We start from the raw sequence: 18,102 nt of genomic DNA on the forward strand, positions 1-18,102 counted from the left end.
TGGAAACATTTACTTAAAAGGGGGGAGAAAAGAATCATTGTAGTCGTGCCAATATTTAAAAGCTATCATTTTAATTATGATTTATGGTGGGATTTTCTTTTACTTGCCACCTAGTCATTAGAATAAAGCATTTTTTAAAATTCCTTTTAATTCCTTGTTTGTAAAGAATTTAAAGAAGCAAAATTTCACTTAATGCAACCTAAAAATATAATAAAGCAAAACAAAAAATAAAAACTACCAACAAGCCACATAGTTACATGGGGTTGGCAGAAATATGTTCAAGTAACATTTTTGTTTCTCAAAATCTTTTGAAGTGGCATAATACTGTGACATATCCATCTCTATCTGTGTCTATTTATAGAAAAACCTTCCACCAATTCTGTATTTTTAGGGACAAACTGTATATGCGCATGTGCATATCTGGGCGTGTGTGTGGTGTGCATGTCTGTGTGCATACGTGTGCATATGGTATATTGTGCATGTGTTTGTAGGTGGACAGAGAGGGGTAACAGAGAGAAGAGAGAGATTCACACAGATACATCTAGCGAGAGATATTAACTCTGACTATAGAACAACATATTTCATGAATATTTCCAATTTTCAGCATGGTTTTCAAAAAAAATGAACATTTATTCATTTTTGAGAGAGAGAGAGGGAGAGAGAAAGGGGGAGACATGGAAAGAGAAAGAGCATGAGTGGAGGTGGGCAGAGAGAGAGGGAGACAGAATCCGAGCTGTCAGCACAGAGCCCAACACAGGGCTCAAACTCATGGACCGCGAGATCATGACCTGAGCTGAAGTCAGAAACTTAACCAACTGAGCCACCCAGATGCCCCTAAGTTTAAGCACGGTTTACACAAAAGCCCAAGAAATACCTGAGATCCTGAAATTATTTCAGCAGCCCAGTCAGTACCCTTAAAATACAATGTCCACAAAATCTATAAAAGCCCTCTTGATCATTAAGTAGGTAATGTGAACAGCTTTGAAGCAGTGGTTATTAACAATTTCATGACTTCTGAATTTATCAGCAATAAAATGACACATACATCTCCTTGAACTTGAGAACATGGTCCATGCGGTGTCATGCCATACTAAAAGTGGCACAAGCAGGACCAACAAAACACGTACCCCTATCCCTTAAAGCTGATGCAACTGTACTACTCCCTCAGAAAGTTACCCAAGGATATTTTTCTTTCATTTATCAGACAGAGATGTACCAAAGCAGAGACGATACTTGCGTAACTGCCATATTAATTGTTCTGAAATATTCCCACAGAGCACTCGTTCACAACTAATGGGGTATGATGTACCACAGTCAGGTTGTAAGGCTGTCACTTTGGTGCGAGTAGTCTTCGGAAGCTTGGCGCTTAGATGTCAAGGATTTCAAATATGTAGAAAGCTTACCACTGGTCTCTCTACCCACATGGAGGACAGACATCAGAAAGCAAACATCTTTTCTGAAGATCCGAATAAGCCCAGTAATTTCTCTCAACATAATTATTGAGGGTATAACTACTAACTGAACTACTAAATAATTGGGGGTTGCAAATTAATTTTATTTTGAGTGCTAATCTTATAGGTCAACTTAATAACAGAAACCCACTCTGGGATACGGAAGTAAATAAATTTATAAAATTTATAAAATCTCTCCACAATTTCTTGGTTAACATTTCAAAACAAGTATGTCTGGTAAGTCAATCTCCATGTTCTATAATCTACTGATTTAACCATGCTAGTATATTTACGTCGTTTTCATAACATTTCACAATTGAAATCAAACATTTCCGAAGGATTCACTTTTGTAGGTTATACTTGGAAAGATCAAATATTAATGTCTAATATATATATATTAGTGTCTAATATATATTAGTATCTAATATATATATAGGACTCACTTTAGCAACACATTTACTAAATGGAATGATACAGATGGGGCGCCTGGGTGGCTTAGGTGGTTAAGTGTTCGACTTCAGCTCAGGTCAGGATCTCGCGGTTTGTGAGTTTGAGCCCCGCATTGGGCTCTGAGCTGTCAGCACAACTGTCTGGAGCCTGCTTCGGATTCTGTGTCTCTCTCTCTCTCTCTCTCTCTGCCCCTCCCCCACTCGTGCTCTGTCTGTCTCTCTCTATCTCAAAAATAAACATTAAAATAATTAAAAAAATAAATGGAATGATACGGAGAAGATTGGCATGGTACCTTTGCAAAGAGGACACACAAATTCATGAAGTGTTCCATGTTGTTTTTTAAAAAAAGAGTAAGAGTAAGAATATATACATGTATAAATATATTTTTTTTTCTTTGAGAGTTAGAGAATGCAGATTACCAGTATACTAAGGGACCATTCTAATGAAATAAAAATTCTTTTCAGTGTCACTTTGCATATGCTCATCTGCTACAAAGTTACATTTTAAACACATTTTTAAAAGAGATTCAATATTAATTTTCTTATGAAAATATAATGGGAGCTGCATGCATTTAAAAATACACCTATGATCTAATTATCCTATATTGATTTTATTTGCTTATCTCTATCCAAAATCCAAAATGTTTTTTGTTTGTTCATTTTTTGAAGGAGTTTTACTTCACTTTGGATACAAACAGGTTGGAGAAACTCACAAGTAAATACTGCAATGTCTCTAACCATAATGGTTTCATTCATAATTCATATCATTCATTAACAGTTATCACTTAGTAAGGTGAAAATGTCAGGCAATTTATTTTTAATTATTTAATCTTAGGCAAGTTACAAAAACATTCAAATAATGATAAGGCCTAGAACATCCTAAGGAAATTCTAATTATATCTGCTCTTTGTTACATCTTTGGAGAAGCAATTTAATTGACTCAAGTTAGCAAGTGCAAGGTCAGTCAAGTGGCCGTTGGCCTAATTCAGAGATGCCCAAACTGAAAGGAATACACAGAAGGGGAAGTTACAACTTGTTCAAAAAACCTAATTAAGGACAAAAATTCAGAGCCGTAAAAATGCAGACAGGCATCTCTATCAAAGAACAGGATTCAAGTTTTTGAATGGTTGTAACAAAGTTGGAAATATGTTGCTCTAAATGCCGTCTGGTAAAGGATTTGATCAACCAAGGGAGCAAAGACAGCTCTGGGTTCCAGGAACAGAAAGAGGTAAGAGATCTGGCTCATAGAGTGAAGTACTGAAAAACAAGGACAACAGTACCAAAAGTAGAGCTTCCATTATTGAAACTGACTGGGGTAGAAACTGTTATGGATGGGGAGTTTTAACTCTCAAGCTTGGGCACGATCTGCCCATGTAGCTTCCTCCATGAAGAGTTGGGCAAGACTTGCCTCTCTGCATTTTCAGGACTCAGCGTAAAGCCTCTTTCACATTTAGCCTTCTTCCACCTGACATCTCTGAATTTTAATACACTTGTGTTTATCATATCCACTGCCACTTTCTTTTCGCAAGTAAATTTAGTTTGGGACCCTTTCCTGGGCATAAAGATTGATGAAATGCAATGGAATTGAAAATGTAAATTTGAGTCCCCACTTCATGCCCATGAGCAGCTGATGTTGTGCTTTCAAATATTATCTCAATACTAACCGCAGAATGAATTTGCTGTACTTGGAATACATCTGACCTCCTCTGGATGGTTCCTTCTTATAATGTCTGCTTTACTATCACCTCCCCATTTCACCTTCTCTGAAGACCAACTAAAGTAGTTTTTTCCATCTTGCCATTTGCAGCAACATGGATGGAGCTAGAGAGCATTAAGCCAAGCACATTAAGTCAGTCAGAGAAAGTCGAATAACATATGATTCACTCATATGTGGAATTTACGAAACAATACAAACAAGCATAGGGAAAAGGAGAGAGAGAGACAGAGAGACAGAGACAGAGAAGCAAACCAAGAAACAGACTCTTAACTATAGAGAACAAATTGATGGTTACCGGAGGGGGAGGTGGATGGGGGTTGATTTACATAGGTGATGGGGATTAAGGAGTGCATTTGTCATGATGAGCACCGGGAGATGTATGGAATTGTGGAATCGGCATATTGTTCACCTGAAACTAATATTACACTGTGTGTTAAGTAACTGGAATTTAAACAAAAACTTGAAAGAGAGAAAGAGAGGAAGGGAGGAAGGAAGGAAGCAAGGGAGCAAGGGAGGGAGGGAGGGAGTGAGGGAGGGAGGGAGAGAGGAAGAAAGTTCATCAGGTTTTTTTTTTCCAGGATTCTCACCACAGTATTTAAACAACACTTAATACTAATTTTCTTATTTGCTTCCTTTTTTTTCTTCTCCATCAAACCCTCCCTTTAGAAACCAGAGGCACCATGAGAACAGAGACCTCACCAGTTTTATTCTCTACTAGATTCCCAGCGTCTAGAAGAGTGCTAGCAACATAGTAGGAGCTCAATAATCATGCATAATGAAAGAGAGAGGGGTGCTATCGTATCATACTACCTAAAAGAAATTTTAAGAAATCCACAAATGGATTGGTAATTTTGAATTTGTGGTGCAGCTACATGTGAATTCGAGTGCAGTTATGCTTGTGGATAGATTTTATAATTCTGTGAGGAAAACGGATCGCAGCCTTCATTATCTTCTTAAGTAATATATGACTCAATGGAGTTTAGGGACTACTGATCTTGAGTGACAAGAAACACTCTTCTACTTTGTACCCTTTTTAGTACCTGGCACCATATCACATACGTAGTAAGCTCGATACTTATTGAAAAGTGATCTGCAGAGTTTGCCTTAAAATTACAGACAGAGAAAGAGTTCCTGTCAGAGTTCTGGCAGGGGTCTGAGCAGTCTGACAACATCCTGACAGTCCATTACAGTGACCAGATGGGACCTGCCCATCAGCACCCAGGCTGGGGAGCCAGCACATCCATGAACGGGGTGATTGTTTTACTTCTGTGGTTACTACACAGCATGTGCTCCACAGGCACTAGGAACAGATTAATCACCATGAAACTAAGCAGGGGGCTGTCTACCAAAAGTTAATTTATTGGGATGTCCACATGGTTTTCAAGTGTTTATAATTAATTTCAAGCATTAACTAAGAATAAAAAAGGTGACAATTTCCTTTTATCAATAACTTGTTTTTAAATGAGAAGTTATTTATTCTGAGATTTTCTCCACAAAGAATCAATATACAAGGTAAAGTATTCAATGGGAATGTCTTATTCAGCCATGATGTGAGTTAATAGAATTGGAGTCAGAAGGTCATGGTGACTTATAAAAGCATTTCTGCTTATACTCAACGTAAAGCAAGTAAGTACAGGATCTTCATGTATGAAAACCCTCTTGTTTTAGACTTCCTTGAGGAAAGGGAAATAACAAAGTGCTTTTCATGCTATGCAGAGAAGGGTGTTTAAATGATCCACTAAAACTTATTATGTTTAAAATTACAAACTCACTTAGCTTGGTTATTGTCCTAATATAAGTGCTTAAAAATAGACCCACAGTTTGACCAATTTCAAGTAACCTAATATTCATAATCACATACTGAGTTTTCATGCTAAATAAGGAGAAAAATAATATAAAAAAACTGCATTATGACTGTTAGGTGGAAAGAAATAACGGTCACATTTATAAACATGGAATTACTTTATTAACAGTCTGCTAAAAAGAAAAAAAAATGATCCTCCTAAAGTGTCCAGCTTCTAGCTTAAGTGTTTTTACCTTTATGTTTATCCAGTGTTTCCTTTAAAATAATTCTGATTATTTTGTGTTTAAGTAACCAACAGAGTAGAGTTCCGAAGCAAATGTGGGGACCTAAAATTTAGCAAGGCAAGATTAAGTTGTGTTAAGTTATTCCGCAAAAATATGCAGCTACCTTATGTAGGTTATATAATGTATATATTGCTTTTGCACATTGCTTTTTCAGTTGTTTTTTTTTAAATTTATTTATTTACTTTTTTGAGAGAGTTAGAGAGCAAGGGGAGGGGGCGGGCAGAGAGACAGGGAGACAGAATCCCAGGCAGGCTCCATGTTGTCAACACAGAGCCCAATGTGGGGCTTGAACTCATGAATGGTGAGATAATGACCTGAGCCGAAATCAAGAGTCGGATGCTTAACCAACTTAGCCACTCAGGTGCTCCCCTTCACTTTAAAATCCATAGGAAAACTCTCTTTTTTTCCCCAGAAACATAGTTAGTATTTTTTTTTGCATTAAAAACAAACATAAATTACTTTAAACAGAAAAATTTTAAGTATTATACTGCTTTTTCCTTGAGCACTGTAAGGTTAGCTAATAGATTTTTGTTGGGCTTATTAAAAGATCTTAGCTAACATAGCAATTCTTTGAACATTTTATATACAATATTTAATTTTGACACATATGAGTTTCAAGAGGAATGATTTTTTTAATTAATTAAAAAGGAAAAAGATGGTTATTATCTCAAAATGAAAGTAAACTTTTTGAAGATTACTTTCAAAGATCATTGAAAAATGAATCAATTCATATCCTATACTCTCTTTAAAATTTTTTTTGTAATGTTTATTTATTTTTGAGAGAGAGACAGAAAAAGAGAGAGAGAGAGAGGGAGGGAGGGAACGAGCAGGGGAAGGGCAGAGATAGAGGGAGACACAGAATCTGAAGCAGGCTCCAGGCTCCCAGCTGTCAACACAGAGCCTGACATGGGGCTCGAACTCTCCAGCTGTGAAACGATGACCTAAGCCGAGGTTGGGCACTCAACTGACTGAGCCATCCAGGGGCCCCTCCTACATTCTCTTTTATCTAGGTTGTCAGGTATAGCTTAGCTTTGTTGGAATCAGATTCCAACAGAAATCTATGGCAAACAAGATGTCAAACAGCCAATGTTTTGTTTGAGGCTATCAATAGTCAAAAGGTAAATAATATTAATAGGAACATTAACATTCTCCATTTGATTGTCTCTATGGTTCTAGTTTGTATACTTCAGGAATTAAATAGAATGAGGATATATAATGAGGTTGTAGGTAAAACAACATCCTTCTCAGGGCTCATTTTATGGCTTTGGTAGTAAGGCAAGATGTTAAAAGAGAAGTTTTAGCTGCATAAAAATTCAAAAATGAGATGCTAGGTCAAGAAGCAAAAAGTTTCAAAGTAGGTGGCCAAGAATCCTACAGATAATTTCACCCATGTGCAGTTACAAATACTTGGAAACTAGATATTAAAAGTTTTTTTCTTCCTTTCTGTAGAAAAGTATATTTCATCTAAGACAATCCTATCACGTGTCCTACAAACCCCAAGGTGAGGGGTAGGTGCCAGGAAAGGAGCTTTCCTGGAACCTCAAGAAGCACTTGCTGTTGAAATGCCGTTGGTGGAACATTCTAGATTAATGTCTAAAGGTGAGCGAGAGAACGACAAGCTCCAGTGGAAACACAGGCCAGATTCAGTGGCTATTTTGGCATCAGCCTGAACTTCCAGAGTGCGTCCAGGAACGGACACATGATGGCTTTCCATAGAAAAGATGGGAGCCGTACTTGCTCAAAAATGGGATGGCATGAGGTCACCTGATGTCCTGTTCAAGAGTGTTGAGTGAAAAGGCTTCAGAAGTTAACACCAGTGAAATTGCAATCTGTCTCAGGATAAAACACGAGAACATACCAGTCAGAGAAGAAATGTCATCAAGCTCATCCCAGAGAACTGCAAGGGAAAGATCTCCAAAAAGAAGGAATCCCCCAGAACTCACTAAGTCACTTTGGAAAGAAAAATCATCTTTAAACATCTGACAAGGACAGAAAGTCGAGAAGTGAGATCCCTCTGACAAGGACAGTAGAGCAGACATTTCTCTGAGCCCTCTCCTCCCCTCTTCTCCTGATTTGACTGAAGGGGTCACACACTGTGTTCAACAAGCTTAAGGGAGAGGAGGACTGCTAGGAAGAGACACAAAGAAGCCTCTGAACATCTCCCTGTCTGGGAGCCTTCACTCACATGGCATGTGCAAACGGGGACAGGTAGATGGAACAGAGGCTCAATTTTACATGAGGTTGAAAGTTTTATTACATTAGACGGGACATTTGAGTTGCTGGATAACAACTGTGTTACTACCAAAGAGTGACCTCGAAAACCATTGCTGCCTGCTAGAGTTACCCAACAGGTCCAGAAAAAGAAGGGGTTCCACAGAGCAGATTGAAAGGAACGTGGGAGGTAACATAAAGTTGTTTATTATTACACTCTACAAGTTGACATACCAGTTGCTGTTAGATTAGTAGGTAAAATAAATAACAACTGTAGTCTCAGACTAAGTTTATTTCTCATTGGTCTACTTGTCTGCCTCTATAGCCCACTTGAAAAGAAAAAAAAAAAAAAAGAGAGGAAAAAAAAGGGAAACCAAGAAAGAAATCCTTGAATAATATGAACACAAAAGCAGTACTTAGTTTAATAAATCATCACTTTTGTGATCTGTTTGCTTACATCCTGGTCTGGACACTCACTCCACCCATGCATGGTCTGAACTGCTTCCAAAGTGAGTAACATTTTCAGATGGAAGGATCCCAACAATTCATTAACTCAGAAGTCCAACTAACGAACATAACCAAATGGAGTACTGGATTTTTTTTTCTGTTAACTGACTCCACTTAAAAAAAAAATGAGGGGTGCCTGGGTGGCTCAGTCGGTTGAGTGTCCGACTTCGGCTCAGGTCATGATCTTGCAGTTCGTGAGTTCAATCCCTGCATCGGGCTCTGTGCTCACAGCTCAGAGCCTGGAGCCTGCTTCCAATTCTGTGTCTCCCTCTCTCTCTGCCCCTTCCCCATTCATGCTCTGTCTCTCAAAAATGAATACAGTTAAAAAAAAATTTTTTTAATGAAGAGAGAGAAAAAAAGAGAGAAAGAGAGACTTTCAGCTTGTATATATAACTCCTGGAGTTTATATAGAGAGGGCTCTGGATTTTATATGAATTACTGCCAGGACTACTTAAGTCTGGCTGAAGTGGAGAACGTTCATTTGTAGTCAAAGTAACAGATGCCACAGAGTTTAAAATTATTTGTTTAGAAACCACAGGTCCTTAAACCATAAGGCATAGATGTCAAAATGCATTATGATGATGATGATGATGTCTACATGAACAGGTTTCTAATGCTTAACTTAAAACTTAATGATAAACAGATGTAAATGTCCACAGCTGACCACCTTTCTCAAGGACTATTAAAATCACGTTTTTCATATATTTCCTCTGACTCTAGAGATGGAGTAGGATGTTAAGGGCTAGGTCAGGGAAATCTAGTCTCTCGAACTCGAACTATAAGAAATATACAGACAGACAAGAGAACAACTCTGACCACTCAAGTTCTCCAACATGTTTTTCCTCCATCCTAACTGAGCCAGGATACAATAAACTGCAAGTTCCAAATACAAATGTAAACTATTTTTAATTAGCCATTTAACAACCCCCAGATTTTGCCCATCCATCTTGAACTAGTTCATATACCATGCACATATGACAACAGTAGACACTCAACTGATTTTTTAATGAAAACATGAAAAAGAAACACATACCGAAGTAGAACAAAAGAAAAAAAATAATCAAAAGTCAGTCACTAAAAAGTATCCCAAGTTATACTTCTATAAATCCATATAATTGGTTTCAACCTCAGAGACTGACAAAACCAAATCACAGGAGCATTATTTGGGGTATAATTCTGCTAGGATATATATTCAGTGATACTTAAGTGATATTTAGTTATTTGATTTAAAAATATATATGTTCTCTGTACATTAAATATTTAGTGGAGGGGTGCCTGGGTGGCTCAGTCAGTTAGGCCGTCCAACTCTTAGGTTCAGCTCAGGTCACGATCTCATGATTCATGAGATCGAGTCCCACATTGGGCTCCAAGCTGATTAATGCTGGGCCTGCTTGGGATTCTCTCCCCCTCTGCCTCTCCTCAGCTTGTGCTCTCTCTCTCTCAAAATAAATAAGTAAGCTTATTTAAAAAATATTTAGTTGGTAATGCTAAATACTACAACAGAGTAATTATGTAGTCTTCAATTCTTTGAGTTCAATTGTAATCTAGTCTCTCCTGACAACATCACCCCAATAATGTTTACAATATTGAAGGGAGAAAACTTAGGGAGTATCAGGAACTTTGAAGAGATCTGCAGCAGAATTCATAAAGCCTACATTAAGTAGAGAGTCACAGAGAACTTTTATACAATGAGTCAAAGGAGAATGAGAAGTGCATGGTAAATAGCCCAGTCCCCATTCAAAGGGGGTATGATTTGGATGGGGGATATATTTACTTATACCAATGCATAATGATAATTCTATAAAAGAGGACAACTGACATTGATATTAATATATATAATTGCTCTAATAAATACAAAGAATTGTTATGTCCTCTAAGGGTGAGGAAGCCTTGGGGAGTAAAAGGCAACAAAAGGGTAAAATTAGATAAGTGCCTTCAAAATTCAGAGGAGTGAGGTGAACAAGAAAGTGAATGGCAATTTCAGGAAGCTTTAGCAAAGGCACAAAACTTGAAAGTTATTTTGAAAAGAACGGGGGCGCCTGGGTGGCTCAGTCGGTTGGGCGGCCAACTTCGGCTCAGGTCATGATCTCGCGGTCCGTGAGTTCGAGCCCCGCGTTGGGCTCTGTGCTGACAGCTCAGAGCCTGGAGCCTGTTTCAGATTCTGTGTCTCCCTCTCTCTGACCCTCCCCCGTTCATGCTCTGTCTCTCTGTCTCAAAAATAAATAAACGTTAAAAAAAAAAAAGAAAAAAAAAAAGAAAAGAACTAACAGCGCAAGTTGAGTAAATGAATGAGAGAGAGGAAGGCAGGGAAGCAGAAAATAAAATGCAAGTGAGGGAATAATGAACAGTGGATAAAAATAAGATTGGAAATCAGGTGAGCCTTAGAAATCAACAGAAATCTGGAGTTCATTCAAGTTCCTTGAAAATCAAGAACTCCAGAGTATGTAAGCAGAGAAGAAATATGGTCAGATTTTTATTTTTTTAAGAGATAATACTGACGGTCATGGTGAATGGATTAGATAGGGAGAAAATGGAGAATCCCTTTTATAAGATAAACTCACTTGAATAATGGTATTATCACTTACACTAGAGGACGATATTGAAATGGTCGCCACCTTATCAGTTTGGCTTGTCAGTTGAGGCTTTTTGCTGGGTCTGCATCACAGCACAGTTCTTTCTTTATCTAATAGTACTTCCCCACGGCCCCTCTCACATGTGTTGATCCCCAGAACACTCCCTTACAAATATCCTATAAAATAATTTCGCTCTCCCAGTTGGCTTCTGGCAGAATTCAACCTACAGCCCAACAGTAAAAATGGTTCCAGATCCACATCCTTCCCTTGGAATGGGATCTTGTTAGGCTGGTTCTGATTTTTCTATTTTGGTCTAGTGTTGGGAAAAGGAAACGTTGAACCAATGCGCATATCTATCCTGAACCTGTCCCACAGAGATCCACAGACTGTTCCATAGCTGAAGAGAGGCCTTAGGGACCAACTGAGGAAAAGCCTACTTGAAGTGAGAGACTTCACGTCCCCACGTGTGCTGACACTTGTCATTAAGTCTATTAAATGCCTATAGAAATAGTCCTTGCCCTCAAGAAAAGATCAGAATCTTATCCCTTTTACCTAAATGTTGCATCTTTTAAAAACAAAAACAAAAAACAAACAAACAATAAGACAAACAAACAAAAAACCTTGGCATACTTAATTTTTACTTTCCAGAGGAGTAGAAATACTCTGAAATATTTAATTTTTACTTTCTTCCTCTACAGTCGTACCCATCAAACCCTACTGAACATATACCTGTATCATTCATTGTAGAAGACTCAAAATCTAGGTGGAATAGAGTAAACATAATACAAAGGATATTTTAAAATATTTATTACTGAATTTTTTTTGTAAAGAATGTTACCACAGGCCAGGGGCAAATACGAAATGATGGCGATTTTTCAATAGACATGTCCCTGTTTGTACAAGAACTTTTAAGTAAACATATATCCTAAATTTTGACACTTCAATGGAATACTTTCTACAGATTTTTTTTTTTTTAATTCGCCAGAGGAAAATATCCCTAACCAGTCATTCCTAACTCAATTACGTGTTGTAGATTGCTTTAGGTCTTGAGAGTACAAAGGACATCCTTCAGCCCCATGGAGTCCCAACATGTGTGGTTTCTTCCGCAGAGAACTTTGGATTTTTGCCGAAGGGCATGGAGCCAATGCAAACCACGTAGGTCTAAACACTGCTAAAGTACTACATCTTGACACTTTAAGTTGCTACTGTAGAGTACCTTTTAGCACTGGAGTGATTTATATAAGTTTTAAATGTAGATACCTACAAAAACATAAATTCTTTCCTTTTCCTTTGTATGCATAACCTCTTTATGAATTACACATTTGATATGATAAAGGAATATCAGGCAGAAAATCTCCAGTACAGACCCTAATTTTACAATGTGTTCAAATAACCATTTATTTCAATAATAGCATGAGGGAAATCAAAGTTTCATAAATATTTATTTTATTAAATATTAGCACATTTCATGGATGGAATGCAGCCAAAGAGAGATTTGCTTAAAATAGTCACAGAAGGAAGTTATGTTATCAGAATTTATTTTAAGCGATGATGTAATGCACTCATTTCAGATAAATGAACTTTTTCTTCTAATCCCTGAAGGCAGAGAATAGCACAAGAACAAATTCCCTTGAAACTATGAATTGCCTTTTGCTATTACACTGAAGCTGAGACATATTTGGAAAAACGCTTTGTTAGCTATATAGCAGCTCTTAAAGCAAAACTGTGAAACTGACTAAGATTTTCCTTGGTGGCTTTCCTTAAAGGAGTCATCTTCTGCTAAGATATTTACTGATTATTGAGATATTAGTTGATACCACCAATAGGCTCTCCTATACAAATATATATTTTTTAAATCCTAAAGAAAATATATATCCTTAAGCATAAACGGAACAGAATGACAATGGCAGAATGAAGGTAAGCTTTTCAAATTCTAGCCCATATTCACTGCTTATTTACTGTAAACAATATTCAAACTATAGAATAATTATATTTTTTAAATAAGATAATCTTATGAGTTTATATTATGAGTATGTCGATTATCACATCACCTACTGCTAATATTTTACCCTCATTGTTTCTTCTAGAAACATCCAACACATGCATACACATTTGCATTCAAACACTACTTCTTTATCAAGTCTGAACACTCACAAGAAACATCTCCTTTCAGGGTTTGGGGGTGGCTCAGACAATTAAACGCCCAACTCTTGATTTTGGCTCAGGTCATGATCTCATGGTTTATGAAATGGAGCCTCATGTCAGGCCCTGTGCTGACAGCAGGAAGCCTGCTTGGGATTCTCTCTCTCTCCCTCTGTCCCTCTTCTCTTTCTGTCTGTCTCTGTCCCTCCCCAGCTCATGCTTGCGTGCTCTCTCTCTCAAAATAAATAAATACATTTTTAAAAAGATCTCCTTTTCTTTTGGTGGACCTCAAAAATGTACAGAAGAGCTACTTAAAAATTAAATTATTAAAAGGCAAAAAACACTGTTTCTGATGCAGGCATTAATTAAGCAATATTAACACATATGGAGACAACTATTTCACCTATGTAGACTAAGACCTTAGTGTTGATAATATTCAAATAACTGAGCAACTAATATTTAGTTTTTAAAGCATTTAAAAATCAGAGGTTTAAGTTCAAGTGGTCATCGTAGGTGACAACTGTTTGAAGCTTCAAAGTCCTACAGTGACTTGTGAACGACTCTTTTGGAATGGAAAGAATTCTCTATTAATTCAGTACTGGGGACTATTGACCTGAAATCTGGTAATGGCTCCTAGTATTTTGTTTTTCAATGCTTCTGAAAAAGAAGAAAAAGAAAAACCAATCTAACATGTCTCGTAGATGTAGAATGAATTATATATTATGTCTTCTCATCAGTCATTCAATCCTTCCAGTCTTGGCATCCATCTGGGCTTGCATAGATATTGATATTTGCTAACGTACTTGCTGATCATAATTTATAAGGCCTAAAGGATGGCACTGTTTCCTTTGAGCATTATGTTGCTAACTGAAAAGGTAAAGCACAGCAGCAGCTGCCTTTTTTTTTTTTTCAATAACTAGCATATATTTTCTTTCAGTGGTATTCTTAATGAGGCCATAGTTGAGGTATTAATAATCCTCACCTTCTGAGGGTGCTTGGGCCATAGGAGAAACCTATTCAGTTAAGAAATAAGAATGTGAAAAAAAAAAGTGTGGTGTTAAAATGCCACCTTACTCACACTGTCAATTTGAAATATGGTTATTTGTTAATTGAAAGTTAACAAAAACTTAATTTTACAGTTACTATGAATATAAATGTTAACCCTTGATGAATAACTCATTTGGCAGCTTTTCAGTCTAAAACATTACATTTCTCTTGTACAATCCCTTTCATTTATATTTTCAAACGTTCTATTATTACACTTGTTCACTGTTAACAGAGAACATGCATATGTACTTAAATCCACAAAACTCCAAAACATACATCAAAAGCCAGGTGTTCTTCTAACATGTTCTTTTTGGATATGTAAATGACCTAGTGCATTTGAAACTGAGTCACTTAAAATAAAAGAGGAGAATGGCATAGATGGAAATAAATGCATTCAGCCTTAAATATTTATATATATCTTTATATATAAATAAACTGACCTTCTTAAAGTTTTTGTTTAAGTCAACCAGACTGAGCAGGAAGATGTGGTCCTTCGCTCCTACAAGCAGCCTGCCCCTCTCCTCATCCAACAGAATGGTTTGGAAATCTAGTCCTTCTGATGAACCCAAAAACGGAATGCAGCTATTTGAAAGCAGCAAGTCTATGGGAAAGTAAAAGGGGAATTGAAAGAAAGAAAACATTAATTAGTAAAATATTTACTTGCCTCAATACATACATTTCTGCACTTTGTAAATGCATACATACAGCATGCATGCTCAAATTTAGATAGAAGCAAACAAGATACAGTTTTTTAGCACATAATCATTTAGAAATCACTGTGATTTATTACATTTCATTTTACTGATACAACATTAATCTTACATATGAAAAATGCAAGATATTAAAATGCGTATTTTCAAAGCAACTGAATGCAAAATATTTCACTATTCTGTCCACCTTCTTAAGTTACAAATGAAAGCATCAGTTTGAAACTGATTAAATAAATCAATATATGCAAAGTAAGCATGAAACTAAGTGTATGATAAAACTTACAGCATTTCTTCACCCCCTACTTTTGATAAACACATCACTATGTTTGGAGGATTATACGGTTCCTATTTCATGCATTCAGGGAGTAAACAAAGAAGCTAAATCCAAGAAAATGGATTCTGAGAGATATATGATCCTGAACCAGTAAAGAGATCAAAATAGTAAAGCAGGAAGGGACCTTGAAAATCAATTAATACGAATTCGTGATTTTATAAATGAAGGTATTTAACTCCAGCAAGGTGAAGCCATATGCCTCAAGTCTCAAAATCAGGTGATGGTAAGGTTGATAATACAGCCTCAGTCCCAGTCTCCATTCTCTTTGACACTTGTCTGTATGTCCTAATTCTTTTTTTTTTTTTTTTCACTTACAACTGTGATATGGATAGACCTATTAAATTTAGGTCCGGGTTTACAGAAATACAAATCTTTCAACAGATTTTGCCTCAAATACTTATCATACCCTTTCATTTTCTATAGCCTTATAATATTAAATACCAATATAATAATACCACTCATCACTCATTAAAGTCCATTATATGTTGATGGACTTTGAAACTAAATCATTATTTTCAAGTAAGTCATTATTAATTGATGAGAAAAATACAAAGAGGCAATGTCTCAGAAACAGGTAACAGGATACTTCCAAAATGTATCATGGCAATTTTCAACCTCTGTAAATGGATATATGAGTCTTTTAAATTTAAAGCCTATATATTCCACACATCAACTGTGGGCTCTATTGTTACTCCATATTTTTGAGTATTCCCTTCACTCTTTTCTCTAATTTACAATGGTTACATGTTATTTCCCTTATTCATCACGATAGATTTTGGTCTTAGTTTTGACAAACCCAAAGGCTGTATGCTGAAGAAGAAGATATGAAATTATCTGAATTCTCAAGTGAGTGTGGTCTTACTAATGCTTATCAATCTTGCTTTATGTATACTGGATAGAATTCTGGATATAGTAACCCAATACTAATTATTTCCTCTCAAGCTAAATATGACTTCAGTAGTTTTTCAGACCAGAGACCCATGGAATAATATTTTTTAGCATCTCCAAATACAGTAACCCTATTTTTGTAGGCTAATATCTGATAAACATTCCATACTAACTATAAAGTAGAACTGAGGAAAGAATAATGGAATCGAGTGGATAGATAAGACAGATATGATCTAAAGCCTTAACAAAAGAAAACATTTCACACAAACCCTTATTCACTGAGGTGATTTGGTATGTTCCATGACATTTCCACTTGTTTAACAAAGAATAAAATGGGCAAAATGGAAAAAGTATGCAAGGGGCTCCAAGAGCATATCTTGACCCAATTAATAGAGAAAAGTAGGTTATATGATATACATCTTATTATTTCAAGTGCCCATGGATAATAATCAACTATTTTGAACCATGCATTTGCAACGTTCATTAACAAAAGGAAACATGGGTTAGCCTAATGAGTGTGAGATTTGTGTCTGGACCACTTGGGACATATCCCAGCCTCACAAACCTAGCTGTGATCTAGGAAAAAAAAAAAAAAAAACTTAACTTCCCCATGCCTCAGTTTCCTCCTCTATAAAATGGAGATAATAATATAAACGATTAATAAATCATGTAGGTGTGAGGACTCAAGGACTTAATGATGAGCATTAGTATGGTGCCTGTCACATAGTAAGTGCTATGTACTATCAGTTATTACAATGATGATGATGTATTTTTTAAACTCTATACAAAATGTATAAAAAGGAAGACATAATATTTCCCAACTCATATAATTCTTAGGATGATCAAAGGAGATAACTTTTTTAAGGTTCTTAAAACAGTACCTTGAAGATAGGAAAAGTTCAGTAAATATTAACTTACTTTGAATATGATTATTAAATTCCAGTTTGAGCCAAATAACTTCTAATAAAGAATAGTATCTCATCTCCCTTAAACCTGACTTGTGAAGATGACAGGTTCTCTGTATTCTTTTTACAGTACTGGACTAACATTAAAAAGCTATTCAGTCCAAAAAAACTTATAAGAATCTATTATATTAGGTATTGAGCATGTAGTTAAGGGTGTGGTCATGCTAAGCCCTGCATTCAAGGGGCTCACAGATGAATATACAAGTAGAAAGGTATACAGAAAACAGTATAGGCAAAGTACATTCTAATACAAGTATACACAAAGGAAATCTTTCAAATAATTAATTGTGTGTCACTTTACAAAAGAAGATAACAATTGACAACAGTGTTGAGGGACGAATGGAATCTTTACAGGAAAGATATAAAGAAAAATGTTTTTTTGAGGCAGAAGAACACGAGAATGTACAAGTGCATATATCATCATACGTCACACTCACCCAATACATTTTTAATATGTCTCCTACTCTGCAGTGTGAACTCCTTCAGCACAAAGACTATGTCTAACTTATCTTTGAATCCCCAACACTAGCTCAGTGTCTGAGACAAATTAAGTACTTATTAAATATTTGTGGAATTGAAGTAGTTCGATAGGCTAGAACATACAGAATATATGAGGCTGGACGTAAAGGCAGCCTTGAGATAACCAGAGCCTAAAATGGCAGGCTGGGGAGTTTGATTATCATGGAGGTAACTGGAAGCCACTAAAATACATTATGCAGAAAAGTGACAAAGACTTTAACTGAGTGTTGAAAAATAAGTCTGGCTGCAGTGTTCAGGATGGATGAGAATTGGAAATGTAGGAGAAGGGAGACTACCCAGAAGTTCCTGAAAGATGGCAAGTCCCTGAATTATGGCAGTGCTACTGAGAGGAGCAAGATGTTTAAGAATCTTGCATCTCATTTGTTGTTTCTCCTGGTACAGCAAGGAAAACAAAGTTGAGGTAGTCATTTATTTTCTTTAACCACAACCAATTCTATTCGGTTTAGTTTCAGATTTGACAAGGAAAAACAGCTGCAAAAA

General features: G+C 36.4%; 1 protein-coding gene and 1 pseudogene across 1 annotated transcript in view; one reads left to right on the forward strand and one right to left on the reverse strand.

The window, feature by feature from the left end:
- Positions 1–18,102, reverse strand: part of SEMA3D (semaphorin 3D) — a 198,866-nt gene that overhangs the window by 91,207 nt on the left and 89,557 nt on the right. The window contains exon 3 of the mRNA XM_042965395.1: positions 14,626–14,786. Coding sequence (XP_042821329.1) covers positions 14,626–14,786 — 161 coding nt within the window. The remainder of the gene's footprint in view (positions 1–14,625; positions 14,787–18,102) is intronic.
- On the forward strand, positions 2,140–2,238 carry LOC122236794 (annotated as a pseudogene).

This window comes from Panthera tigris, chromosome A2 (genome assembly GCF_018350195.1).
Source record: "Panthera tigris isolate Pti1 chromosome A2, P.tigris_Pti1_mat1.1, whole genome shotgun sequence".
Lineage (NCBI taxonomy): Eukaryota > Metazoa > Chordata > Mammalia > Carnivora > Felidae > Panthera > Panthera tigris.